Here is a 26,941-nt window from a genome sequence, read left to right as displayed (position 1 = left end):
GTAATCACAGCCTCTGAGAGATCCACCGGTCTGGCCTGCAGTACATGATTCAGATTCAGATCTACTTTGTTATCCCACACGGGGGAATTCGTGAAGATGCTCCTGTAGGACACAGGAAGTGGCTCATTGTAGATGAAGCTGTGCATAGTCATCAGATACTGCAGCAAGAAGCACTTACAAATGATTGAGAATTCCCTGATCACTGCTGATGTTTTACATTCCTGTGATGACAGCAAACTACTCCTGATCACAGACGACGGCAGTATGACACAGTATGTAGAAAAACCTAAAATACAAATACACAAATGTCAGGACCGTAACCTCTAAAATGCGAATGAAAAACAGCAGCAGACATTATTTTGCGATCTATTGTGGAGCTTTTGTGAGGTGTCAAACAAGCACAGCACACTTAAAGTCTGAACCATTTTATGTTTATTGTTCTTTTCATCCTGTAACATCTTTTACAATGACACGCGTTTCAACAGTAAAATGAACAAGAAAAAATTGAAAGTAAAATCTACAAAAGGGTGCCCCCTGGTTTAGCTTCAGCGTAAATGCTGTTGGTTACTTAGTGGTGAGGGGACAGAGAGGAAAAGAGGGAAAGAAGGTGGAAATAAAGAAGAGAGAAACATATTTGAAAAGAGTTTCTCTATTTATGAAATTCTTCAGTTCAACCTTTATTTAAACAGATGAGTCAGTCAGGAAGAAGGACCTTCTGCTTACTGTGATGGTCTGGAACCATATAAACCCTCCCTTCCATGTATTCTTCTCCTACAGACATGACTGTGAGCTAATAATAATAACAACAATAATAATTAATAAAGAACAAACACTGTAAACAAAGTTGGTACATTGGGGATTTGTCAGAGCTGGGCTGTCATGGCATAATACACCCTTGCAGAACAATAAAATATTAATAAATAATAATTTAAAAAAACAACAACTCACTACTAAGTGCATCTACATGTGTTTCTTTTGCCTTTATGGTATAAAAATAATTATATTGCAACAAACGTCCTCTCTGTCATTTTTGCAATTTTCAAGCTATATATGAGAAAAGTTTTAGACTGAAAAAAACAGTCTTCTATGGTTTTGGATAATTAACAAGGAGTACTAGCGACTAAAACAACGTTTCAATTAAAAGACAAAACAAAACACAAAGTGCCTGTTTCCACAAGTTTTTGACCTCAGAAAGTTGAACGCTTCTCCATTTTAAAGCAACTGGTTTATGTTTTTAATAAATGGTATCGCGAAGAGCCTATGACCTACTATCAGGGCCACTTTGAGAGTGGAAAAAACATGACATTGACATTTTGAGAAGAAAGTCTTACAATTACAAGAATAAAATTGCAATTTTATGAGATCAGGTCATAATATTATAAGAATAACGTCGGAATTTTGAAGGACTTGTATGACTTGTTCTCAAATTCTCCAAATATTATGACTTTATTCTCCAAATCTCAACAACAGTGGCCCTAATACTGTCATTGTGGCCAAATGTGATATACAGTACAACAAAAGATACTACACGAATCAAAAACGCTTTTTCCACAAATAAAAAAATCCCCTCAATGGCAAACAGAGTGAGATGTCACGATGGCATCACTGGAGAAAATGGCAGACAGGTCACTGATTCGCACAAAAAACACATTTAAGTGAAACACTGACTCACTGTCAGGCTCACTGTATGAGAGATCATTAGGAATCTGTGTATTACAGCTTTGCTAAAAGCACTGGTTGTCAAACTGAAATCCTGCGTCTGCAATGGTTCCCAGTACACTAACACAGAGGCAGTTCTTTGGTAAACCGGTATGGGGAAAAAGAACTGAAAGGAAGCAACTGAAATAAAAACAGCTTGGTAGTGTACTGAGCGGGACTTATGTAGTGAGAGTAATAAACAAATAGAACACATATTAATCCATTTAGCTTACATACATGTAGCAGTCACATCATTTAGATGCTGACACAACAACCGCTACTGTGTTTAACCACGAACAGAAATAATGTCTTAACTAATCAAACAGACTCAACTCATTCCTCCTGGCGTGAAGGCTTGAATTCTGCGGCAGGATGTCTAAAGAACCAGCAAAAGCTGACTGACTGCTCAAGTCAAGTTACATTTAAGACTTGAAGAGCTTTTCAGTGTCAGACGCAGGATGAAGGATATTGAACTGTAGCTCTGTCAGAATGAAGGTCTGTGATGGCCGGTAATGAACTGAACCCCTTTTACAACCTGCAGGCACCCAGCTGTACACGCGTCCCACTTCAACCCCAGACTTGCGCTGATCGGCAGCTTTGACAAATGTTACAAATGTGTGACGTGCATTGACATGCATTCTGTAATGTTCTGCTAACAGTCTTCCTTCACAGGTTAAATGCTTGTTTACAGTATCTACAAGGAAGTTCTAACAATAATGTGACCGAATATTTTTGCATTGCAGCATGAACACTGTTGCAGTGGCCATTTGGGGGATTCTATTGAACATCGAGTTATCTAGCCTCATCACCCGTTACTGACCACATATTATTACTGGTGGCTTACAGTGTGTATGTAACGCTGTGTGTGTGTTTCATTCTGGACCAATGCTTTTCTCTTTCTTCTGTCTAATCAACTCATTTTTCAAACAGAAAGTTTCATCTAAAAAGGTGCTATGTGTAGCATTTTACCATCAATAGATCAACATGCTGTTGAATGACTCTGAAGTCATTCAACATCAACACCAGAGGCTCCCAGCCTCTTCTCCAATCTTTTCCTTTTTATTTTAAAGTACTGGTTACTTTCCCCTCTTCAGGGTCTGGTTGGACCAGCTCCCCCAAAGCTCACTGTTAGTCTTGTTATAACGCAACTCTTCACCAAGTGGAGACTTGCGCATCACTAAATACTCACAACCAGTAACTTCTGCTTCTAACTGACAAAGCGTTAGCTTGCTACTATTTGACCCCTTTAAACTGAAAAGTAAATATCTGACATATCTGACTACACTTGATAAAAACTGTTTAATTGTGATATAAACTGATAAGACTTTAAATTACACTTCACAAAAAACACGATGTATCTCAAATTACAAAACATAATGCCAATAACCTTACACCAAATAGCGTTGCTTAATCAGATATTTCCCTCCCACTCTGAACTACATGAATACTACTAACCCTCAAACACACCGTTTTCTCAGTGTATTCATAAATGAACAAAGCAAAGTCATCCCTACAGTTACAAAAGCTCGTCAGGCAAACTTTGGCCACCTAAGAAAAACTGGAAAGTGCTACAGATGATAGCTAGCAACAGATTTACACATTACTAAATTCTTTACTAGCTAAGACATTTCCAAGTTTTACTGGCGCAACCTGATGTAGTAAATTACTAGGTCAAAGCTAGCGAGTAGTTAGTAAGAACTTAGGAAGGACTTTACACAAACTGGTTTGGTGAAGGTTTTACAAATAGCTGATGCAACCCAATCCTGGTCTCTATAAAAGTCAAATGAAACAATCTGAGAGGGAAATGTCACTCTTTGGAAAATAAATGCAACCTGTGACAAGCCGGAAACGTTGGGAACCACTGATCTACATGTTTTATATTTTGTGTCTCTGGGTCAAATTTGGCAGAAGTCTAAAAGCTGATTGCGACAGCTACAATAACAGATTATAGCATGCCAACATGCTAATGTTTATTGTGTAACCTTTAGTATTTGGAATGCAAAGGTGAGCATGCTATGTTAGCATTAAAGTATAGCTTTAGAGGTATCTTGTCAGAGACATATTTAACTCTGGACCAACAAACTGACTAACACTGGCATCCGTAGGTCCAAAAAAGCTCACATGAGTAGATTCTACGTAAGCTATGGGATTCAAATGTGATCACAACTTTGAGAACGACTGTAAGCTACACATAGCACCTTTGGAGGAAGAGATGGTCGAAAACTGCCTTGCACTTCCTTTCTTGTTGTTTTCTGATTGTTGGCTCTTTATCTCTTACATTCTTGTATTTTAGCAAAGTAGTCATCATCTTTGCTTGCCTCTTGTTTCTCTCTCCCTTACACATCCCATCCCCCAATCCTCTGCATTTTATTCCACCACTTCTTTTGATTTTTTTTTCCTTTCCTGTCTTTCCCTGCTTCCACCACAGTCCACCCATCCTCTCTTTCTCCCATCACTCCCAGAAGATGTTGGTGATGTCAGAGTCCAGGCTGAAGATCCAGATCACTAGTGGTGCAGAGATCAGGACGAAAGACCAGGACACGCCCTTCACTGACTGATGCAGCCTCGTCATCAAAGCACTGACCAATCCCGCGCTAGCCCTTGTCCTCTGCAGCTCCTCTTCCTCCAGGGACTTTTTGAGAAATGGATTTCAACAAAGGAAAGAGTTAGAGACAGACCACTTTGAGATACAAATACCCCTGCTGCGCATTAACAGAAGCACTGTCAGGCATGTCTTCTGACCTGGATCTGGCTTCCTGGCTCGATGTAGTTGCGGGCCAGGAACTTGAGAGCCTCGTCCATCAAGATGACAGGAAGTGACATCTTCAACACCACCACCCACTGAGGCCACGACAGAGGACGTATCTGGAATATCACCTGAAGACATGGACAGAGGGAATGGTGGCTATTTAAGCCCTGGACAGTTTTTTTATGTGTGGTATAAGACACCATGGTGTCAGTGGTGTGTTACTCACTGAATCTTCTGCCATGAAAATGATTCAGTACTGTCTTTCCCAGTGAACGATCGTATCAGTGGATCCTTTACAGGAATCTTTCAGACACACAGTACATGCATGCATGCTTACCGGCAGTGGGTCTACATATAGAATGAGGAAGTGTAGAGCCATGGACAGACAGATGGCTCCCACCAGCCAGGGGTTTGACCAGGGAGGCATTTTCAGCAGGGACTGGTTCTCTGAAAGACTGGACAGCACAGGACATTTTTACTGTTTACACTGTCTGCTCTGTCACTTTACAGTTTAGAACAACTTCATCTCTATCCTGCATCCACAGCCTTCTGAAACCTACACCGGATCATTACGTTCTGACCTCTGAGGTGTGATGAATGACAATCTCACGGGTTGTTTCATACAGGACAGCAAGTATGTGGGTATGTTTGTTTTGTTCCTACCTGTTCAAGGCGTTACACATCTCGATGGTAACCAGTACAGACAGGGCCATTGTCATGGGATAAGGAGACTCAAAGACTGAACACTGCACACCAGCAAACTCAACGTGGCCTTCACTGCACTGCAGGTAGTGGGACTGTGGAGGAAACAAACGTGTAAATAACCTTCATGCCACCTTCCTACTTCCCTGTCTCACTTACCTCCCTAGGAAAATGATTCCAGTGCTGTGATCCTTTTGTTCGCTTATTATCCTGCAGGTGCACATATCTTAAGTAGAGTCTGACCGATACATCACCATGGCCAACATTATCAGTCAATATTATCTTATCACAGATGTATCACGATCGACATAGATGTCGGCCAATAATAATAACAAGAAATGTCAGAAATTCCAAAATATGTTGCAGGTGATTTGTCTGTTGAGGTTGTCCACCAGACAGCACTGATACGTTTATCTCTTAAATGTATAATGTCCCGCTCAGCGCATAATATTGGTAACAATTCTTTTTTTAACCACATTTCAGTATTGCCCCCTACTGTCACTGTATATAGCCTTGAGATCCTCAGTCAAAAGGACCCTCCAAAATATTGATTCTTTAAACCTGCATTAATAGATTTTTGGGGGGGCAGTGGAACAAACTGTAAACACAACATTGACATATTATCACCTTATTTAGCTGATCTTTACACATCCAGCAGACACCGAGAAACATTAGCCTTCATTACAGCCGTGTTTCTGGCCACCTGATGAATGTAAGTCCAAAGTCTTCTGCTTTGGTCTCCACCAACTGGACACCAGGTGTTGGTGTTGGACAAACAGCAGACAAAGCCTTTTGCTGAAAACAGCTGCCTGCTGTCACATTACACATCATTTTACCAGCGCGTGTTACACTTGAACTGTTATACCCTTTTTTTTTTTAATTTATTCAGTTTTATTGTTTTTAAAAATCATTAAAAATCATTTTGAAAGTTTACAACAAGGATAAGCTGTTACTGTCTTATTTTTTAATTGTTTTTATCTATTACCTACTGTTTTTCAGTTTGATAGTTTGAAATTAACACACTGGTTAATGTGATTTTTTTAACCTTTTTTTAAAAAAGCTATTTTTAGCAACATGTTTATGGTCACTAGAAGGTTTCAACTGCTCACCTGTTTGTGTTAGTGCCACAGTGTATCCATTAAATAGAATGTATAGTGAAGGCCACAGAGCATAAAAGAGGTGTAGTGATGGGGGATGTGCGTTTACCAGTTGATAGAAGGAAAGCTTCGGCCCGTCGTGGGCTGCCATAAACCACCAGGCAGCCGCTCCGACAGTGGCTGCTCCCACGTAACCTGCAGTGAAGGGTGGTAAGGAGCAATTTGCTTTGTAACCTGCAGCTTCTGTGTAGCAGGACATCTTGTCTAATAGGTAAGATGCTCTGATAATGAATAAATAATCTGGAGATTTTTGTGTATGTGGTAGTACTAATGATCATAGTTTGATGATGTCATTCTGTGCCGGGCTCATGACTCACATCCGATGATGAGGTAGCGACAGAACAACCAACTGGAGATCAGAGGCTCTTTGGGGGAGCGGGGAGGGCGGGACATGATGTCCAGGTCCGGAGGGTTGAAGCCCAGAGCTGTTGCTGGGAAACCGTCGGTGACCAGGTTGACCCATAGCAGCTGGACTGGGATCAGCGCTTCAGGCATGCCCAGTGCGGCTGTCAGGAAAATACTGAGGAGGAAGGGAGGACAGATGGAAGAGATGAAAACAGTGAAAGGCCCTAATTATCCATAAACTAAATGTCTCTATCAATCTTAGTTAGTACACCACTTCTTCACGATTTTTGATAAAATCTTCTGCGTCCACTTATGTCAGCTCTTTTACTAACCAGACCACCTCTCCTATGTTGGATGATATCAGGTATCTGATGAACTGTTTCATGTTGTTGTAAATGGCTCTGCCCTCCTCCACTGCAGCCACGATGGTGGAGAAGTTGTCATCAGCCAGGATCATCTCAGAGGCCGACTTGGCCACTGCCGTGCCGCTGCCCATAGCAATGCCGATCTCCGCCTTCTTCAGCGCTGGCGCGTCGTTCACCCCATCACCTGTCTGAAACCACGAGGGAGGGGAGGGATGGAGGATGATTTATTGGTATCATAGGAGAAAGAGTGCTGTTATACTGGTTATCAACCTATGATACTGCTTCAAGTACGAGGCGGTACTCTCACCATAGCAGTGATGTCACTCAGGCTCTGCAGATACTCCACTATACGACTCTTGTGTGCTGGTTCCACCCGGGCGAAGCACCGTGCCGTCCTGCAGGCCTCACGCTGCAGGTGAGGGGGCAGCTCATCAAACTCCCGCCCCGTCAGGCCCCCGATGACCCCTGCGCCCTCCTGCTCCTCTTCCTGCTCCGTGATAATGCCCACCCTCCGACAGATAGACAGGGCTGTCCCTTTGTTGTCACCTGGAGGGGAAAATTAAGAGTGAAGAATTGTTAGATTAATGCTTGTATGGGTTTGTCCATATGTAATCACAGCTCAAGAAAGAGACAAAGGTTTCGGACAAAGTTTCCAAACTAACCTCAGAGTTGAGCTCATTGCATTCACAATAGGTAAAGACATCACATTTCTTGCGGTCTTGTAAGTGAAAATTTATGTATTTCCTACTAAAACGGGATGTTGGATGAGAGATAATAGATATTATTTTTAATACGTAATACGAGACCCCACAACAGGACAATGATCCAAAACACACCAGCAAGTCCACCTCTGAATGGCTGAAGCAGATCAAAATGAAGACTTTTGAGTGGCCTAGTCAAAATCCTGACCTGAATCCTATTGAGATGCTGTGGCATGACCTTAAAAAGGCAGTTCATGCTCGAAAACCCTCCAGTGTGGCTGAATTACAACAATTCTGCAAAGATGAGTGGGCTAAAATTCCTCCACAGCGCTGTAAAAGACTCATTGCAAGTTATCACAAACGCTTGATTGCAGTTGTTGCTGCTAAGGGTGGCCCAACCAGTTATTAGGTTTAGGGGGCAATCCCTTTTTTCACACAGGGCCATGTAGGTTTGGATTTTGTTTTCCCTTAATAATAACAACCTTCATTTAAAAACTGCATTTTGTGTTTACTTGTGTTATCTTTGACTAATATTTAAATTTGTTTGATGATCTGAAACATTTAAGTGTGACAAACATGCAAAAAAATAAGAAATCAGGAAGGGGGCAAACACTTTTTCACACCACTGTATTTCTGAGAGTATACTGTATCTGTGTGGGTTAGCATATGTGTTTTAAAGATGTGCTATGCACGCATATAGTGTACATTTAGATGTGTGCATCGTTGTGTGTGCAAGCTTACCTGTGATCATGATGACTCTTATGCCAGCCTGCCGACACATTCGGACTGCGCCAAGCACCTCTTTCCTGGGGGGGTCCAACATGCCCACACAGCCCACAAAGGTCAGGTCCGACTGGCGGAGAGGGAAGAGATGGAGGGAAGGTGTACAAGACAAGTTTAGCTTCTCTACTTTTTTCAACAGGCATCACCAACAGTTCATTTCTTTATTTAGAGCCACTGGTAAAGACAAGAGGAGAGGTTCCAATTCCTATTCGGCAGACGGAGCAGGATTCTACAATGTAAGGACTATATGTAGTATTATATCTTGCAGTAACATCTGACCAACTTCTTTTCATACTTTTAAAAATGATGTGGATACAGTGTTTGGTCCAGAATTTTATATCAGAGCTAGAGCACACTGTCTGGACTATGTGCCCCTTTTAAGAACATTTCATCACCATCATCACCTCATAGCCAGCAAAGGCAGCTGAGTTCTCCAGGTTGAGGGAGTGGATGTCAGGGGGTGTGTCCCTGGTTGCCATGGCAAGGCAACGCAGCATGTCTCGGCCCGATCCCCATTCACGCAGAGTGGACAGGAGCTGCTCTCGAACTGCCGGGCTCAAAGGCACGCGAGCAGAACTGCTGACCCGGATATAATTACAGCGCTCCAACACACTCTCTGGAGCTCCCTGAGGAGAGACGCGGGGACGACATGTCTCTTTATATCAAATGGATAACCAAATGTATCATAGCGAGTGGTGTGTAACTCACCTTGACAAACATCTTGGCTCCGGAGGCAGACCTGGTGAGTTTATTGGATAAACAGAAGACAGACATGGACTTCCTGTCTCTGGAAAACTCCAGCGTCAGCTCCTTCCTCATCAGCTGCTTAATCACCTGAAAACAAACAATAAAACACAGAATGTTTGCTGGAGTCTCATTGAAACACCGATAACAAAAAAACATACCAACAGAATGTGAAACAAGTCTTCATGGACCAACACTCAACAGTACAATGGCTTAATGGTCTCCTAGCTAATGAGACACAAGAGAGAAGAGACAGCATGGAAAAGGTTTCAGCAAGTCCTGCATAATGGATGCAGAGGTCAGAGGGAATGATCAATGAGTCATTTGCAACAGCACTGTCTTTAACTTTACAGAAGCTTCTCTCACACACACACACACTTACAGAGCAGCACGCTGTAGCTCTCTCAGCAGGGCTCAGTCCTCTCAGGTCGGTGTCGAACACGTTCATTTTCTCCACCAGACAGCAGAGGGCAGTCTCTGTTGCCTCCCCCACCTTCTCATACACACCCTTTGCCTGGAACACACACACACACACACACACACACACACACACACACACACACACACACACACACACACACACACACAGAAGGAACAGAGGTTAATGTATGCTGTAGACTGTCGTCTTTACTGACCAGTATGGGACTGTATTTGCGGTAACACATATTCAGAATCAGTTTCCAGTTGCAAATGTTCCTGAACCATATACGGTAATCTATGATGGTCTGAGGCATCGCTGCAGTCAGTCATATCTTACCTCATTGTAGTCCAGTGATGAGTCATTGCACAGTGCACAGATGGAGGCCATCTCCACCAGGCCTTCATACTGACTGCACTTTACCACTGAGCCATCTTTATAACTGAAAAGACAGAAGGACAGGCCATGACAGAGAAATAAAGAGGGAAAAGTGGAGGGAATGTATACAAATTGTAACAAAAAGGAAGGAGAGATAAATTGTGGGCTCTCATAATCCATATCCATATATAATCCATAAACTGTCAGCGGTTAAGTGTTAAGTGTTAAAGATTAAAGACACTCACACTTCCCCTTCGGGGGCATAAGTAGATCCAGTCACTGTGAACTCGCTCTGTCTGCAGCGCTCCCCTGACACACTTTCTACAACAAACATCTGAACACATGCACAAACACATTGACAGACATTGCAGTAGTTGATTAGTTTAATAATGTTAGAAGATCACATTTGAGATCCACATTCCAACAGGCCATTCCACCTCATGAGCCTAAGGTTTTTATATCAAAGCCAACACTTCAATGAGGACAACTTCCTGGTGATTAACTTGGACATTTTTAAATTCGTGTGGCCAAGTCCTGTACGTTACTGTGCCGTACCGATGCATCAGTTATCACCACTGATGCACTGGCAGATTTTTTGTCCAATGTAGATTTAGTAGTGGAATAGTGGAAATTTTCAAATAAAAGCTTTCAGTTTTCAGTATGGGGTTGGTGAATTCAGGATACAGCACTAACTCCATCAGTACAACAACAGAGTCACGTCGCATCGAGTTTCTCTTTTTAACAGAAATGCTGTTTTAATTCACTAATTATTCCAATTGCTTCTACTTTGCTGATTTTCATTTGGTGTTAAACTACTGTTAATGGAACTCAACACTTCCTGCAAATGTTTCACATTAAAAGCCTACCAGGAGTGATTAGGCACACTGTGCCACTGGAAGGCTTTTTAAGTGAAACAATGGTGCAGGATGTTTTGACATTCCTTGACAGCAGCTTAACAGTGATCAAAAAAATGGTAAAGTGGAAGTGACTGGAAATATTTATTGAATGAAAAAGGCATTTGTGTTAAAAAGAGTAACTAAGAGCAGCAGGATGATGAGAATGACTCTGTTGTTGTGCTGATGGAATTAGTTCGGTGTGGAAATGAACATTATGCTGAATTTATCAAGATAACATGGAGGAAGTCTTGAGTTTGCATAAACTTCTGCATAAACTGTTTCAGTTCTAATTTGCTGTTTACAGTAAGACTACAATATAATGGACATTAGGAATAAAGGTCAGTTTCAAAATAAAGGCCTGATTTCTCAGTTGTTGAAGTAAAGAAAAGCCACAGCCACTATTAGAGATTTTACGGTATTCACATTGCTTGTGAAAGCATTAGATGATCTCTCTGTAGATGATTCATTTCACCTCCTCCAAAATAATAAGTAAACACAATTTTATGACTTCAGTTGATTTAAATTCTCAAATATTATAATATACTATTTACCTCAATGGCAGGCCTTTATTTAGAACAGGCTTTTATTAGAGACAGACTTTGTTAATGCAAACTCAACACTTCCTCCATGTTTACCTGTTGTCTTGATAAATGCAGTATTAAGTACATTTCCACAACACTAATTCCATCAGTACAACAACAGGGTCATACTCACCAACTCTGCTGCTTTTAAGTTTCTCTTCTTTTACTGTACATAAATGCCATTTTCATTCGCCAATTAATTCCAGTCCTTTTACAATTCTATTTTTCCCGATCGATGTTATGCTACCATGAATTCAATTTGACACTTCAAGTTAATTTTTCACATTAAAATTATTCCAGCCTTCCTGTTATTGGTAGGCTTTTAATGTTAAATGAGCTTTTAGTAGGGTATAGGTTAGATCAGCTCCCTTAATGTTTTTTTTCCCTGGCCTGAATTAGCTACCACCTTCATTTCTTCGTGCTGGCAGCGGCCTCCGCCTATTATTTGAGATTTGGCCATTACTTGAATACTGGCTTTTGTATGAGAATTTACTGTATATCTATTTGTTAGACAGAATGTAAGTGTAAATGTAGCCCTTTGTTAATCTAATGTTAGCATGACAAGCCATTAGTTGTTACTTTGGAGTAGCAAACAACTTTTATATAGATCTCCAAGCCACTGAAGCTATGTAGAATGCTTTTGGATGCTCCCCTCATGTATTACTTATCAATACCACAACGACTATGTAATCAATCATATGAGAGCTAAATGAGGCTGACTGGTCCACATAGCAATTTTGATACAAGGTGGATGCCAGCCCCATATTATCCTTCCACATCTTACCCTGCAGACTGACATCTGGTTAGTGGTCAGTGTTCCTGTCTTGTCAGAGCAGATAACAGAGGTACAACCCAGCGTCTCCACTGATGGCAGGCTGCGGACGATGGCATTCTTCCTGGCCATCCTTCTGGTACCCAGTGCCAGGCAGGTAGTGATGACTGCTGGGAGGCCTGGGAGAAAACACAACAGGCAGACGCTAGTGATGAGAAAGCTTTTTTTTTTTTTAAGAGAGAAAAAGGATTTTTAACATGTACATATCCAGGGTTGCTTCATTGTCTTTTCTGTCAGCCATTGAGTTTCTCCATTAGAGCACTTGGGTTTTATGTGCCTTGCTCAGGGCCACATCTAAGGTTATTTAGAGTGAGTGGAGAAATGTTAGTAATTTTGTTTCCCTATCCAAATTTTTCCAGCTCGGTGTCTTTAAAAATGACACACCTATATTTCTGTCCTTGCACTAAAAACAATATACCTCCAACTGTAAAAACATAGAAAATGCGCATCTGTAAGAAGTGATTTTTCTGCATAGATAGATAGATAAGATGTTTGACCTTCTGGTATGGCAGCTACAGCCAGTGCGACAGCAATCTTGAAGTAGTAAACCGCTCCTCTCAGCCAGCTGCCTCCATGGACTGGATCATTAAAGTGTCCCACATTGATGGCCCACACTGCCACACAGATCACACTGATGACCTGCAAGTTACAACAAGACAAGTGAGATACAGATACATTAATTCTATTCTGGGACCAATTTTATAAAGTATCAAAAACAATAACAAATTCAAAGTTTGAGCCAAAAGTGACCCAAAGCACTAAAATACACACAGGTCCTTGCCTTAGACAACTGTTCTCCAAACTGGTCTAGTTTCTGTTGTAGTGGGGTCCTTTCAGGGTCAGTGGAGGCCATCTCATCTCTGATTTTCCCAATCTCTGTCTGCACCCCTGTCGCCACGACAACCCCGATGGCTCGCCCCGCTGCAATGTTGGTACCCTGGGAAAAGGTCATGATAGGCATAACTTTTCAAACTGTCAAACTCGTATATTTGTTTTCATCATAACAAATACTGAGATATAGTAACACACAGTTTCTAAACATCAGCAGTGAGCAGTTGGTGAGTATAATGTGTTTTTGAATGCTTTGTCAAAGTGAAATCTAATATTTAAGTGCAATGTTTTCTTTCTCTCTAATAGCAGGCTCTAAAGTGTTTTCTTCACCTCAGTATGTGAAGTCACACTCAGTCCAGAAGTACTCAGATAACCACGCCAACAAAGACAACCTGCAGGTCTGCAGCCTGTCAGAGTGATGGTGCTGAATAAAACATCACTTGCTGTTATTCTATGACCACCTGGCGACTCAGCAGCCTTTGAAGTCTGACAGAGATAACATAACACACACACACACACATCTCAACCATGGCTGCTTTGTCCCATCAAATAATGGTCATTTTCTCTCACACACTCCGCTCATGTCTCGTGCGTATAATAGGGTTGGGCCGATGGATGATGCCATCGTCCATCGCTCAGGGTCAGAGGTCGATGGCTGACATTTTTCTCCCAAGAGAACAAATCTTACAGTAGATGTGGGAATGATGTATGTCACGGCACCAATAATGAATAAGTAAGGCAGTGATCATACTGGAAACATTTTTAATAACGCATGGAATGTATGCCGCCTTTTTCTAGTTAATTCCAATAGGTCTGATGTGTTTTGCACCTTGTGTTTTGTCCACCCAAATGCACCTCGTAAATTTAGAGTTCTGAGTGCCTTGAGTAGAAAAGACCTGTAACTCTGAGCAGATAAATGCTCTATGTCACTGCAGCTCTTTTCTCTTAGAGCTGCAGAGCTCACTTTTTAGGTGTTCAGTGACTGCTGCCTCAGTAAGTAAGCGATAAATATATTCTACTGTAAAAAAAACTATCTGAGGTGTGTACACTCAAATCAAAAAATCAATGTTGTTTAGGAGAAGCGATAATTCTTAGACTTCCTAGAGATGTAAGGTAAATGTAACGTACATTTGTTCAAGCATTGTACTTAAAGGATAAGGCCGGCTTCATTCCATATTTTTCTAATTGTCAACAAACCCCATTCAAACACCAGAACCAACAATGTGTTAGTCCGTCTCTCAAAACCTTCTGACTTCACTTCGCTGTGTGGCTCTCAGCTACAAGCCCGTATAGTTTCATTTCATTCAAGGAAGTTTTTCCTTGCCACTGTCACCAAGTGCTTGCTCGTGGTGGGATTTGTTGGGTCTCTGTAAATAATATTAAAGAGTTCGGTCTAGACCTGCTCTATAGGAAAAGTGCAGTGAGATAACGTCTGTACAAATAAAATTGAATCGAAATGAAAGTTTTAAAAGTAATTTCCCAAAACAGCTGGTCACTGTAGTTTTAACAAACGTTACTCAAACAAGAGGAATGTGTGTGTAGGACTGAGTCAGAATAAACTACAGTGTGTGTGTTCATGGTGATGAAGAAACATGTCACCCAGTGCAACAGTGTGGCTCACTGATATTGACAATAACAAAAATACAGAATATCGCCAACTTTATCCTTCAAGTATAACTTAAGTACTTAAACACTTGGTAGTCAGTTTAGTAGTCCCATTCATCTTGATCTTTTTCTTGGAGGCATGTTCTATGTTGATTGTATGTGAATTAGGAAAAGATGTAAGAAAGTGAATTCCAAAAAAGGCACAAAGCCACAGGCAGTTATGTTGTTGAGACTCACAGAGAAGAGCATGTTCTTCTTGTCCTGGTTGACAGCTCGGGGATCTGGTACAGGGTCTGTGTGTTTGAGCACGGACACAGACTCCCCCGTCAGAATGGACTGGTCCACCCTCAGAGTGGTGGAACGAATGGACGTCAGCCTGATGTCAGCTGGGACCTTATCACCAACTGGGGGGTGTTGGGAACAGAGACAAATAAACTAATCTTAATTTCACTTTTCATTTCTGTATTTAGTTTAGATTAGGACAAACGTGTTGTTTGTACTCAATTCTGTATATAAACTTTATAAGCCAAGAATAGTGACAAACAAGTGTGCCTCTAAAAATCCTGTAAAACTGTAGCATGACAAACTCTAGCTATACATCATGTAAAACTTTTATACGACTTCAACACAGATTATGTAGCTTTAAAATGCCAGGCTTCCCTTTCCCCTCTCCTACCTCCACATCATAAAAAAGCAAGCAAAGTAATCACAACCACAGTATTTTGCATGTTTATGTAAGCATGGTTCTGAGTTTGTGTTAACAGGGATTTTAGTGTTTATTTTGGTGGAGTAAAAACCACAGGGAGTCGAACTCTGGTCTTGTTTATCATAAAGATACCCTTCTTGGTGCCATCCGATTATACAGATTATGACAGTTTTATATTTAATCCAGTCATCTACTGAAATAGGTGTAATGTTACCCACACACCAAGGTACAGGTACAATAGACTTCCCCTCGTCAGACCAAAAAAAAAAAAAAAGTCTAGTTTGGCCAACATGTCCTGGACTTCACTCTCCCCTTCAGCTCTTCTCTTCTGAGAACAGCTTCTAAGCTTGTGCTGTGTGAATTGGCCTGTCCAGCGATGCCACACCACAGATACTGTGGCTTAAACAAGCAAACCACCTCACTTCTCTCCTTCCTGTCAAAGCTGCAAGTTGGGAACTTGCCTAGCAAACAGCAGTGTGGCCTTGTTACCGAAATGTGCCGGTTGCCAAAAACAGCTGAAATTACGCTATTGACCCGTATGGTTTGACCTTGTTCTGAACTAAAACCTACAAAATTCTCCTTGCAGGACAAGCAGCTGTTCCATCTGGACGGACGGCTGAGGGTTCAGAAGCCGGCCACTAACTAACCTGCTCTGCTATCACGTCACATGTTATGGTAGAGGGCTTCCTTTTGTTCAGATTTTATCATTATCCCCATGGTCGTAAAAAGCATTTACTGTATGCTTTGGAATTTGGTATGATATCTTCATTATATACGCATAGCATACGTAACCCTGTAATGTAGGCAAAGGATTTCACTTCTTAAATGCTTTTGCCAAGACAGCAGTCCAAGAGCATGTGTAGAACCTTTTACATGTTGAAAATATAAAATAAAGGTTATGATTTACAAAACTTAGTTCAGCCTAGTTTTAACAGATACAGCTACATGTCTTTTCTGGGCTCGGCTGTTATCAGCTGCTCCAACAATAATCTTCAACTATAGAAAAAAACGGAAAAGTTCAAGTCACAAGCCTCTGATCCATGAAATTAATTTAGAACGTTTTCCAAAGCTCCATTAAATCCTCATGTTTCTATTCATTCTGAGCGGCATGCCGACAAGGACCAACCAGGCACTGCTAAATGGCCAAATGACTAACTAATGTTACCTGCGTCATCAAGAAATGAAGGCACCCTGTCGAGTTTCCTTTTTGGAATACTTTGAAGCTGGTTTGTATTAATGTTTACATCAGCTGGCAGTTTTCTTCTTGCCTGACGTTTGGTGGCACAGTGCAATGTGTCGCATTACCTGAGGGCTCAATGACCTTCCATCAACATTTCATGTTTCCTTCAAGCTGAATCTGTGCTGCTCTATGGGCCCTGACACACCGAGCTGACCTCAGGGACCCATCCGGTCATATCTGTATATGTACATTATTAATTGTACAAATAAATAAAAAATGGCTAAAATTTTTCAAATGTATTTTCCCACTCAGCAGTACATAGACTGGCACAGATCAGGATGTGTTGGCCTAAACATGACTTAACATGGATAAGGTATGTGGATGTTTCCTTGTAATCCGGGATACTGATGCAGGTGGCGGTTCTTATCTGGTTTGTTTGTTTTCACAGTCAGCGCAAGAGGAAGTTCTGAGACTGTTTGAGAAGTTTTTGCTCTCTCATTTCTGGAGTAATCATTAAATATAACTGTACCTTTCCATCATGAAAGCACTTAATATTAGGGATTGTTTGGCTTGCACATGACATTGCTATAGTAATTGATTTATTGATTGTTTTTCACTTTTGATTTGGTGTAACATCTTACAATGTCTGAATGTTATTCAGCAAGCCAAACCACTGGTATACAAAGGTTCTGTTAATTCATAAGTACATGGACACGTGAGAGGTGCGACAGTCTCCTCTGAATAAGAGAACATACAAGGCAAAGCCAGGCTCACATCTAACAAGTGATATAAAGGGTCATTTAAAGTGTCAAACAATCTTTCCATGAAAACGTTTCATTTGTTTGCCCAGAGAGCTCAAGAGGAAATCATGTTCCTGACATTAGAAAAGATGCCTGCTTTATGCAGATAAGGACCTACTGCTACACATGAAAGGTTAACATTCTTTCTTTTGGAGGAGCACAGCTGTTCGTAAACTGTTTACAAGTGTTTATATATGTGAGTGAGTCAGGGAAACCCAGAGAGAACTGGAGACAGAGGCTGCACTGACTTATTAGCCTTTTGCTTTCATCATTACATTGACTAGTTAAAGAAAGGTTGACTTTATTATTAGATCTATTAAAGCACTACAAAGACACTTTTGACATTACTGGAGAGAGCACTTAAACATTTTACTAGAGCGGAAACATTCCTACCTCAAGTGAATTCTACTTAATGTAAAAGCATTGCTTCAAAAACATATAAAGTAAGTCTAATTCATGGCTTAAATTCAATGGATTTGAATTCATTTATTAATTTAAAAGTTTAAATGTTTGAGTGAAAATCATTTGATTAGATTTTTATTGACTAGCTGCAGGGTCCAACAATAAGGATTGCCCGATGGCCCGGGGCCAGTGAAAGGTTATGTCGGGCCAGTAAACACAATCAGCCAGTTGTCCAATCGGGCCAGTGCTCGAAAAAGTATCATGATGCATCAAGTATCATTTCATTGAAATCATTTTCCAGACATTGCTTCGCGAGCGATGTTATTACGTCTGCTCTACTCTCCGAGACTCTGTCTGTGTCTGTCTTCGCTCTCTACTCACAGTCCCACATATAATATGTTGTATGCTGTACAGTATATCCACCTGTACAGTATATACAGCGTACAGCATACAATACGTGGGACTGTGAGTAGAGAGCGAAGACCGACACAGGCAGGCTTGTTTACTTCAGAGATGAAATCCTAAAACAACATACGAGTTGGAACACAGAGGAACATTCATTGCGTCTTGTAGAACGACATTATTCATCTCCTTTCCTTGCTGTTCGATGTTTTATACGTCTGTTTTGTACATCTGTACATGAGAACATGACTGCCACAAATACTGACATACTGAATATACAAAATATTATTTACACAAATGTAGATCTCCTCCTGTTTTTGAAGCATTTAAATATGAATTGCCCGTCTTTTAAAAACCTTGACACACATTAATAGTAAGAATTCATTTAAAGTACTATTGTAATTTAAATCCCTTCTCTCCCACTTTTATAAGACGCGTTATCCTTTTTTAAATAATTTATTTAGATTTAGATTTTACTTCCCAATTTAAATTATTTGCTTTTATCAGTATTTGTACTGTATTATATTCGGAAAGGGAATATAACAATAACGGTGAGTCACATTAAGCGCAGCCTCGAGCTCTGTCCTGTTGTTCCAGCTCTGATTAGTGTCACTGAGTTCCCATGCTCTGGAAGTTGAATACTTTTACTACAGACACAGGGCACTGGAACACACACACACACACACACACACACACTCCTAACCCTGTTTCCTCTTTCTGAGGACCTTGAAATAGCAGTGGGTATCTGGAGGATTCTACAGTTTCCTTACTGGGTCAAGATAAAATCGTGTGTGTGTGTGTGTGTGTGTGTGTGTGTGTGTGTGTGTGTGTGTGCGTGCAGGCTGTTACTACAGCTGACAGTGTTCATACAACCTAGCTGGACTGATTTTATCTGTGGGTACAACTGACTTCAACGTGTTTACTCAAATACAAAACCTTTTTCACATGAATAATTTCAGCTGTTAAACGTTCAAAAAGCCAGTGGACCAATAGGACAAGGTCCCATCTGTCCAACTGCCGTCTTTCACAAGAGAAGAGCGCCGACAAATGCTCAGACGCACTGAGAGATGTTGAAAGCAATGCTGTTGACCAGGTTAGATTTTCCACCTCCTCTAATGTGATTGGTCACATTGGTGACAAGTCACTGGCTATATTATCCAACCTTAACAACCACACAAAAGCCAGAGCACTGAATACAAGCGCTGGCAGACACAAGCACCTTAAAACTCTCAATGCACTCTAACGAAAATATGGTGGCACTCAAAAAACAAAAGTGGATGAAAAGGTTTACACACAAGGCCAACTTCAATGTCATTAACATACAAAACAGATAGAAATAATTGCTTCAGACCCTTCTTGTCATGTGTTTTATCTTTCATGAATCTATACTACAAAACATTTTTAGATTGTGGCTTTGAGATGCACTCCAATCAAATATTTTCCATGAAGGCTCTCACTGGGTTTCCATGACGATAAGAGCCAGAGGAGAGGGCAGAGATGTAGCGGCAGGCATGCAGATCAAGATGTTTGCCAGGAATGACTCAACAAAGATGCCACAGTGTTATTCCAACCAGCAGTGGAAATGCGTGTGCACGTGCTTAAACACAAAGGTCTTTCCAAGCCCACTGCAGCACTACAGACACACTGTTAGACAGCATATCATAAGTGTGTATGTAAAAACAATAATGGGACTTCCACTTTCCATTATTGATGGCTCCTGGCCACATTACCTTTGTTCCCCACCAAGTTAAATTTAAGACTTTTAAAGGCCTTTTTAATACCTGTTTTATGATCATACCATCCAAAGTACAAGCAGTTTATTACAATAATTTCTATTCATATGATTAATTAAATGAATGCAACCTGGACCCCGATAAGCACCATGAAATGGATAGATGGATTAACCAATGAAAAATGATTCATTAATTTAAGTTCATTTAAGCCTTTGCTAAAACTGACACTTACCCATTGTGACACAATGAGCTTCCTAGCTGCTGTAGCTAGCAGTAGCGACATTGTTTGCTACAAGTCTGATGGTGCTGACTAGCCTTGCATCGGAACCTCTCAGTTCATTTTCAATTTCCAAGGGGCGTTATCAATGGGCGCACACCAAAATGCCTCTGGACGCAACTGGAAAGACCTACAACCAATCAGAGCAACGAAACGTGCTGAGCGACACATGCAAGCGGCCTGGTCACAAACTTTCTCAAATTACATCAGTGCCTTGCGCTGTATCAACCAATCATTGTATCAAACCCGCCCCATATTAGATAAACGGCTGTGATTGGCCCGACAGAGTCCAGGACGGGTGGAAATCTCTTTGGATGGGAGAGGGGCCAGGTGTATCTGCCAGAGCAACTGAAACATGAGCTCGGCAGAGTCTCCTGGTTCCTGCAGGTTGTGTAAATAGGCTACTGATTGCTAGAACAACTTTATAAAGGGAATAACATGTCAGTCAGCTTCTTTTGGATTTCCTCTGCCCCCTAGTGGCCAAAAAAAGGAAATCAACGCAGCTTTAAAATGCCTTCTAAAATACTTGAAAAAAAAGGAACACCTGTACATTAACAACAATTCAACCCAACACTACAGCCCTGCACTAAACTCTGTGAAGCTTATCATGTTCAGCTTTTGTTTTTGGAGGTTGTAGTTTGTATTGGTGTTGGATTACATTGCATTATAGTTTCAAAAAAGGTGTTTCAACTGTTTTGTTCACCATGGACATAATATTAGAAAAATAAGTTTCAAAGCTTTAAGAGGCCCGAAATATGTTGCAAGTACATAGATAAAGTGGTCATATTTATATGTATGTATTAGGGTTTTAACGGTATGTGTATTCGTCCCGAATGTTCGGTTCGGTATGAGACTATTCGCGTCGACTGCTCACAGGGGGAACAGAAATTCTAGAGCGCGAGTTTTACCCAGAAAGTTTTGGCAGTGCACCAGTCCATCAGCTGTAGCGTGCTAGTGGGCTTAGCCCAGTTGGCCAGGTTAGTCAAGCTCCTGTAGTGTCGCTGCCTCCGAATGGCAAACACAGAGCTGGAGGATCCTCCCATGACATTTAGATCCACTGTATGGGAGCATTATGGTTCCCGGTTAGTTACGATGGGCAACTATGAGTTTCAAACTATATGCCGACACTGTTCAACTGAAGTCGGGTATGTCTGTGGATAAATATGTCATTTATGACGGCATCACCCGAATGTGTCGATTAACTGAACGAGACAAAAACAGACTGGAAGGCCAGTCCTTCTCCCCAGTGTTCAGGCAGCCTCTCGCTGCAGATTCAGACTGTGCCAAAGCAATAACTAATGCTATAGGAGTGTTTATCACAACAGATATGTGACCATACTTATCATAGAGAATACAGAAAAACATACTGTCAAAGTGCTTGAGCCCCGCTACAATGTGGCTTCACGTGTGCAGGTCAGTCCGTTGTGCCTGCCCTGTATGAACCAGCCCTGCAGTTGTTCAGGAATTATCAACAGTGTTATGATGGAGCATTACTGATGTTGTGTTATTTATTTTTTCTTATTGGCAATATTTTTAGTGCTTTAACTGTTCAGTAAGAATTATGGCCAAGGAGCCACTGTTGAATGTTGACATTTTCAAAATAAATGACAAATGTTATTTTCTAATTTTTGTTCTGTACTGAAAACGTACTCTAGCGTGTACATGTCTGGATTATCACCTTGTCTATAATCTTAATTAATTTTCCATGGTTTCTGTGTGGAATTCTGTATGCTGATATTTTCACATTCAAAATGCAAATTAAGCTCAGACTAACCAGAGGGTGACCACTACATGTATAATGAGGATGATGGTGCTTCTTGTAGTGCTTTTTGTCTACTTACCAGCGACTTCCACAATGTCTCCAGGAACGATGTCTCGGGCTCGGACTCTCTGGACACTCTTCTTGTCCTGTCGGTACACCTTGCCCATCTCTGGCTCGTACTCCTTCAGAGCCTCAATGGCGTTCTCTGCATTACGCTCCTGGAGGACGCAGCAACACAGAACGTTTCTGAGTTTCTTTCAGTCGTTGATGTGGAAGTTACGATCACATGTGTCAGTACTAGTTCAAGAAAGTTCAATTCAATTCAGTTTTATTTATATAGCGCCAATTCATAACAGAAGTTATCTCATTGCACTTTTCCTACAGAGCAGGTCTAGACCCAACTCTTTATAATATCATTAAAGTTGGCTGGAAAGTTAAACTAGAAAAGATGAAGGAGCAGAATGGCTTGTGCTGATTCAGATAACCTCATTGGACTCCACCTCGTCCCCCAAAATGTGACTTCATCACGCTGAATAAAGCTGACCAGACAGATGCAGTAGTCTACTCCGCTGGCAGCCAGCTTGGGGAATCTTGTGAATTTCAGTTAAGGAGTTTGGAGCATCAATACTGAATCGACCTGAGAAACGATTATTTGTCCCACCCCTAACACACACACACACACACACACACACACACACACACACACACACACAGGCGTTTTCACACAGCTTCCCTGTGACAATTCCTTATATAGTCGCTCACTTGAAAAACAACGGAGGACTGTGCAGAGCGCTGCTGACTGATCGGTATCAGTCAGATCAAATGAATCCAGGCTCGGCTTTACAGAGCTCCACATGGGACCAAAATTTGTCAAGTGCGACTAAAAGTTTTCATTGGTCGCACCGGTGCACCTGAAATTTAGCAGGTCTGATTAAAGAAATAAATAAAATATACACAAACAACGCATTAAAAAAAATACCAGGGTGACGTGATCCGAATCTGCATGTACATATAAATCCTCCACCCGTTTTCTTTAACGATTTACTTGAATGATTAGAGAGGCTGCTGTCAGTCAGGGCAGCCCCCCCCCCGCAGCGTTTCAGCGCCAGGCAGCAGCAAACGATAGAAATGATGATAAAATTCAACACTGCTCATAAAATAGCCAAAGAAGAGCTGCCTTTTACTAAATTTAAGTCCATTAAAACACATTTATCTGCACCTTTTTCCTGTTTACAATCATTTACAAGTATTAAGAAATTACCAATGTGTATGGGAACTGACAAAAAAGGTAACTCTTAAATGTATTATTGGGTGCACCTAAATTATGTGCTGATGCATCGAAATGAAAAAGTTAGTCTGGAGCCCTGCTTTAATTTAAAAACACGTGAGAACTAGGCCAGCATGAGTGTGCAGGACTATGAGATTCTGGCCATCAGAAAGTACACGGAGCCCTGGATAGGTTTGGTCCAACCATAAAATAACATAACATAATTAACAGTTCGAGGAAAACTCTGGTATATTCCAACCTGGCATATTTCCCAGAAATGTGGCCACTGTGTCTCTATGGGTAACTTTGCACTCACCACCTCCATTGTAGAGATTTGGGGAGAGCTGCGCAGCGCTCATACAACTTCCCAAATAAACACGATTTTTACATCAATCACTTCAAACACTTGTCTCTGAGTCCGACCCAAAGTAAACTCAGAAAGTAGCACCCTGGTACAGCCATGGAGGTCTAAAGAGATGTAACACAGTTACTGTGGGAAACATAATTAAAGCATGATATGGCCTGATCACATACAATATATCCGTCTGCTGTTGTGGTGGTGCTGTTAACGGGTGAAATCTGACACTGAACTATCAATCACAACCAGTCTACAGCGGGACTCCCGTTAACTCCTTGCATCAAGTAGAAATCCAGCTTTAAGCTAGTTTGTATTACATTAGTTATAAAACACATATGTGAGGATTACAGCAGCAGATTGATTAGAATTTTTTAACAATTCATAATAACATTTTAAAGACTCATTAATATTAAGAAATTGCCTTGAAATGATATGATCGTCAGTCCACAAAGCCTACACACACACAGTTTACCTGCCACACTCCTACAATAGCATTGGCGATGAGGATGAGGAGGATGACGAAGGGTTCAACAAAGGCTGTGATTGTCCCCTCCCCTTCTTCAAACCAAGCGAGGGTCTACGAGACAGAAGACAAGGCCGAGAGAAAGGTGAAGACTTGTGTTCAGTGCGGCTCTGGATTATTAACACTCATTTCATAACAGGATTAAACTGATCCACAGTCCATACAAACTCCACGGATCTGTTGGAGAAATGATTGGGATTGCTTGTATATGCGAGTGTGTATGTGTTTGCTCGTGGTTGTGCACACAGTTGTGTTCCCTTACAAAGGAGATGCATGCAGCCAGCAGCAAGATTCGAACCAACAGATCCTCAAACTGTTCCAGGACCAGCTCCCAAAGTGACTTCCCTGCACGGGGACACCAGGGAACACAATGAGCAGCAGCAGAAAGAAAGAAAGAGGACAGACGATGATGATGGAAGAAAGAAACAGACTAGGATTTAATCAAAGAGATAGGTAGATAGCTCACCTTCTTCAGCTGGCAATTCTGTGAGTAAAGAGTTCAAGGTGGATAGAGAGGAGAGAGAATACGTCATCACCCTGGTACTTGCTTTTATAAATTACAATGCAGAGCAGTGAGCAGTTATTTTTCCTTTCCCAACCACTTGGTGCATATGCATTTTTTGCAGCAGCAGCAGGACTACATTGATATTGTGCTTGCTAATACTTGAACATGGTGTAGATATAAACAGAATATATAATGGATATGATGCAGTTTGACAGCACAGTAAAGTAAATGTGTATCCATGTACACACATTTACTTTACTGAACATTTCATCAATACAATCGAAGCCTTTAACCTTGAATTATAATGATGGTTAGCATTTTTGTTAGCGGCAGTGTAGTAATAATTGTAGTAATTTGATCATCACAGACATTTTAAAAAACTAAAGATGGATGAAATCCACTGCAGTTTTCCTGTTGTGTGGCTACACTGAATACTTGATTTGTTTTGTAACAGCTGACTTCCATTTGTACCATTGGGTCCCCATCTCTCCCTGTTCTTCTTCAGCTGCTCGCAGCTCAGACCTGTAGACTCATTTACACTGAAGAAGCCCAAAACCTCCTCCACCGTCTTAGTATGAGCATTATCCATCACTGTGGAGGAGGAGGAGGAGAGAGAAGACAAGGCAATATAAATATCAACAATAAGCTTCATTAGTACAAAATGATCACAGTCTTCAAATTCCTATTTTACTAACTTACAGAGGCAGTTATAAACCTAAATGAAAAGCTTTGTAGCGTACATAACAACCAAAACTATACCAAGGTAATGTGGCTTTTATAAGGCTGATATTGATATTTTGGGTTGATGGTGCAAACAGCAAATATTTTTTGCTATGTTCAACATTTTTAGATTTTACTAATTTCGTGATCATAAGCTAAAAATATTTGTGAAAATTCTGTGTTTTTTTATTGTATTTTCCACACTGCTTCTTGAATGTGTTTCTTGGCACCTGCAATAAAAAGTACACACTGTTAGTTGGCTGGGGACTCAAATGTACTGTACCGCCAAGCAACGCACAAACTGGAGCCCGAAGAGGGAGACAGGCCCGGGAGACAGGCCCGGGAGACAGGGAGACAGACAGGGAGACCGTCCACGGGGGGCGAGCTGGCAGAAAACATTTCTTTCTGGGTTTGTTTAGACAGCGCTTCTCTGACAGGATACTTGACCTCGGACTTTCTCACGTCGCGCCAAGCTCCATTAAAGAATTTGTCAATTTAACGCTCTCTTGCCTATTGACAATTCGGAGGTAGGCCTACCTGTTCGAACAAGACTAAGGGCCTTTTACAAACAGACAGGGGCCACTCGTCAACCGGTGCACACGTAATGGACGCAGTAGGCTAGTTTTCATGCATTTCAATAATAATGTAACGGTAAGAAATCATTTGCCAGTTATTCCCATGATCCCTTCCACCACAGGCCCTGTGTTTAAGGTCATTAACTTAGAGGATCGTCCTTAAAATCACTGATGCCAATTTCTGCATCTGCAGAATACGATGTTAAGCGTTCTGCACGAGCCTGACATTAGGCTAATAAACTGGTTGTCTACGAAACAATAATGGTGACACTTCCGGTCATTTGCTCAGCATCTGACGTAAAATATGTGGCGTTAAATGACTTACTTTCTGGCTGTTATTACGAGTAGCCTCGCCTAGATGCTGGGTTACATGGATGACATAACGGCAAACACTCAGAGACATGTTGCTCTCGACTGATGAGGTTTGCCAGCAATTCGATATGGCTGCGTAGTTAACTGGCCATCCGCTGATAAGCCATATGTAAACGACAGGCGAAAAATCATATCGGACTAAAGCCCTCGAGCCATAAGCTAGCAGACAGCTAGTGAGCTACATGGATGTTTCTGTAGGCGACTAGCTGGCAGCTAGCGCTCAATTCTACCGTTAATCCTCCGGAGACGAACAGGTTGCTTACCCCAGCGGTCGGTACCGTTAGCCCGTGTGTCGTCTGAACACTGTCCCTGCAGCTTTAGTAAGACAGGATGTAGCACAGCACCATACGTTTTGGATTGAGCAACGAAAAGAAAGCAGCAAAAATACTTTGAAAAATACTTTTTACAACTGCCTATCTAGCTTAGTTATCCTATGACAGCCGCTCATGAGTGAAAAATCATCAGGACGATATTTCCATTGAAACAGTGTCTGATTCCTGAGTGGTAAAAATGTTGTCTGTTAAAAAATGATGGCTTATTTAAGGCAAATGTTCCTCTAAATATGGTTCAAGAC

General features: G+C 41.3%; 1 protein-coding gene across 2 annotated transcripts in view; it reads right to left on the bottom strand.

Annotated features, from left to right (window-relative positions):
- Positions 1 to 415: 415 nt before the first annotated feature.
- Positions 416 to 26,941, bottom strand: part of si:dkey-28b4.8 (sarcoplasmic/endoplasmic reticulum calcium ATPase 2) — a 26,586-nt gene continuing 60 nt past the window's right edge. The window contains exons 1-24 of one of the 2 annotated variants that reach the window (XM_044189634.1): positions 26,631 to 26,941; positions 25,172 to 25,291; positions 24,662 to 24,679; positions 24,458 to 24,540; positions 24,145 to 24,249; positions 22,127 to 22,265; positions 15,023 to 15,189; positions 13,131 to 13,286; positions 12,847 to 12,988; positions 12,302 to 12,468; positions 10,286 to 10,374; positions 10,002 to 10,104; positions 9,627 to 9,758; positions 9,209 to 9,334; positions 8,905 to 9,126; positions 8,459 to 8,570; positions 7,324 to 7,562; positions 6,984 to 7,204; positions 6,624 to 6,826; positions 6,356 to 6,441; positions 5,111 to 5,244; positions 4,785 to 4,902; positions 4,441 to 4,575; positions 416 to 4,330 (exon numbers count right to left, since the gene is read on the bottom strand). The exon at positions 26,631 to 26,941 is cut by the window's right edge and continues 60 nt beyond it. In XM_044189634.1, the coding sequence (XP_044045569.1) occupies positions 4,151 to 4,330; positions 4,441 to 4,575; positions 4,785 to 4,902; positions 5,111 to 5,244; positions 6,356 to 6,441; positions 6,624 to 6,826; positions 6,984 to 7,204; positions 7,324 to 7,562; positions 8,459 to 8,570; positions 8,905 to 9,126; positions 9,209 to 9,334; positions 9,627 to 9,758; positions 10,002 to 10,104; positions 10,286 to 10,374; positions 12,302 to 12,468; positions 12,847 to 12,988; positions 13,131 to 13,286; positions 15,023 to 15,189; positions 22,127 to 22,265; positions 24,145 to 24,249; positions 24,458 to 24,540; positions 24,662 to 24,679; positions 25,172 to 25,289 (3,195 nt within the window). In that variant the 5' untranslated portion in view covers positions 25,290 to 25,291; positions 26,631 to 26,941 and the 3' untranslated portion in view covers positions 416 to 4,150. Of the gene's footprint in view, positions 4,331 to 4,440; positions 4,576 to 4,784; positions 4,903 to 5,110; positions 5,245 to 6,355; positions 6,442 to 6,623; positions 6,827 to 6,983; positions 7,205 to 7,323; positions 7,563 to 8,458; positions 8,571 to 8,904; positions 9,127 to 9,208; positions 9,335 to 9,626; positions 9,759 to 10,001; positions 10,105 to 10,285; positions 10,375 to 12,301; positions 12,469 to 12,846; positions 12,989 to 13,130; positions 13,287 to 15,022; positions 15,190 to 22,126; positions 22,266 to 24,144; positions 24,250 to 24,457; positions 24,541 to 24,661; positions 24,680 to 25,171; positions 25,292 to 25,703; positions 26,600 to 26,630 lie in introns of those variants that run through there. The other variant, XM_044189635.1, reaches the window with a different exon arrangement.

This window comes from Siniperca chuatsi, linkage group LG3 (assembly GCF_020085105.1).
Source record: "Siniperca chuatsi isolate FFG_IHB_CAS linkage group LG3, ASM2008510v1, whole genome shotgun sequence".
NCBI classification, from domain to species: domain Eukaryota; kingdom Metazoa; phylum Chordata; class Actinopteri; order Centrarchiformes; family Sinipercidae; genus Siniperca; species Siniperca chuatsi.
Note: the sequence above shows the minus strand (reverse complement) of the source record. Positions and strands in the feature narration are given on the sequence as shown.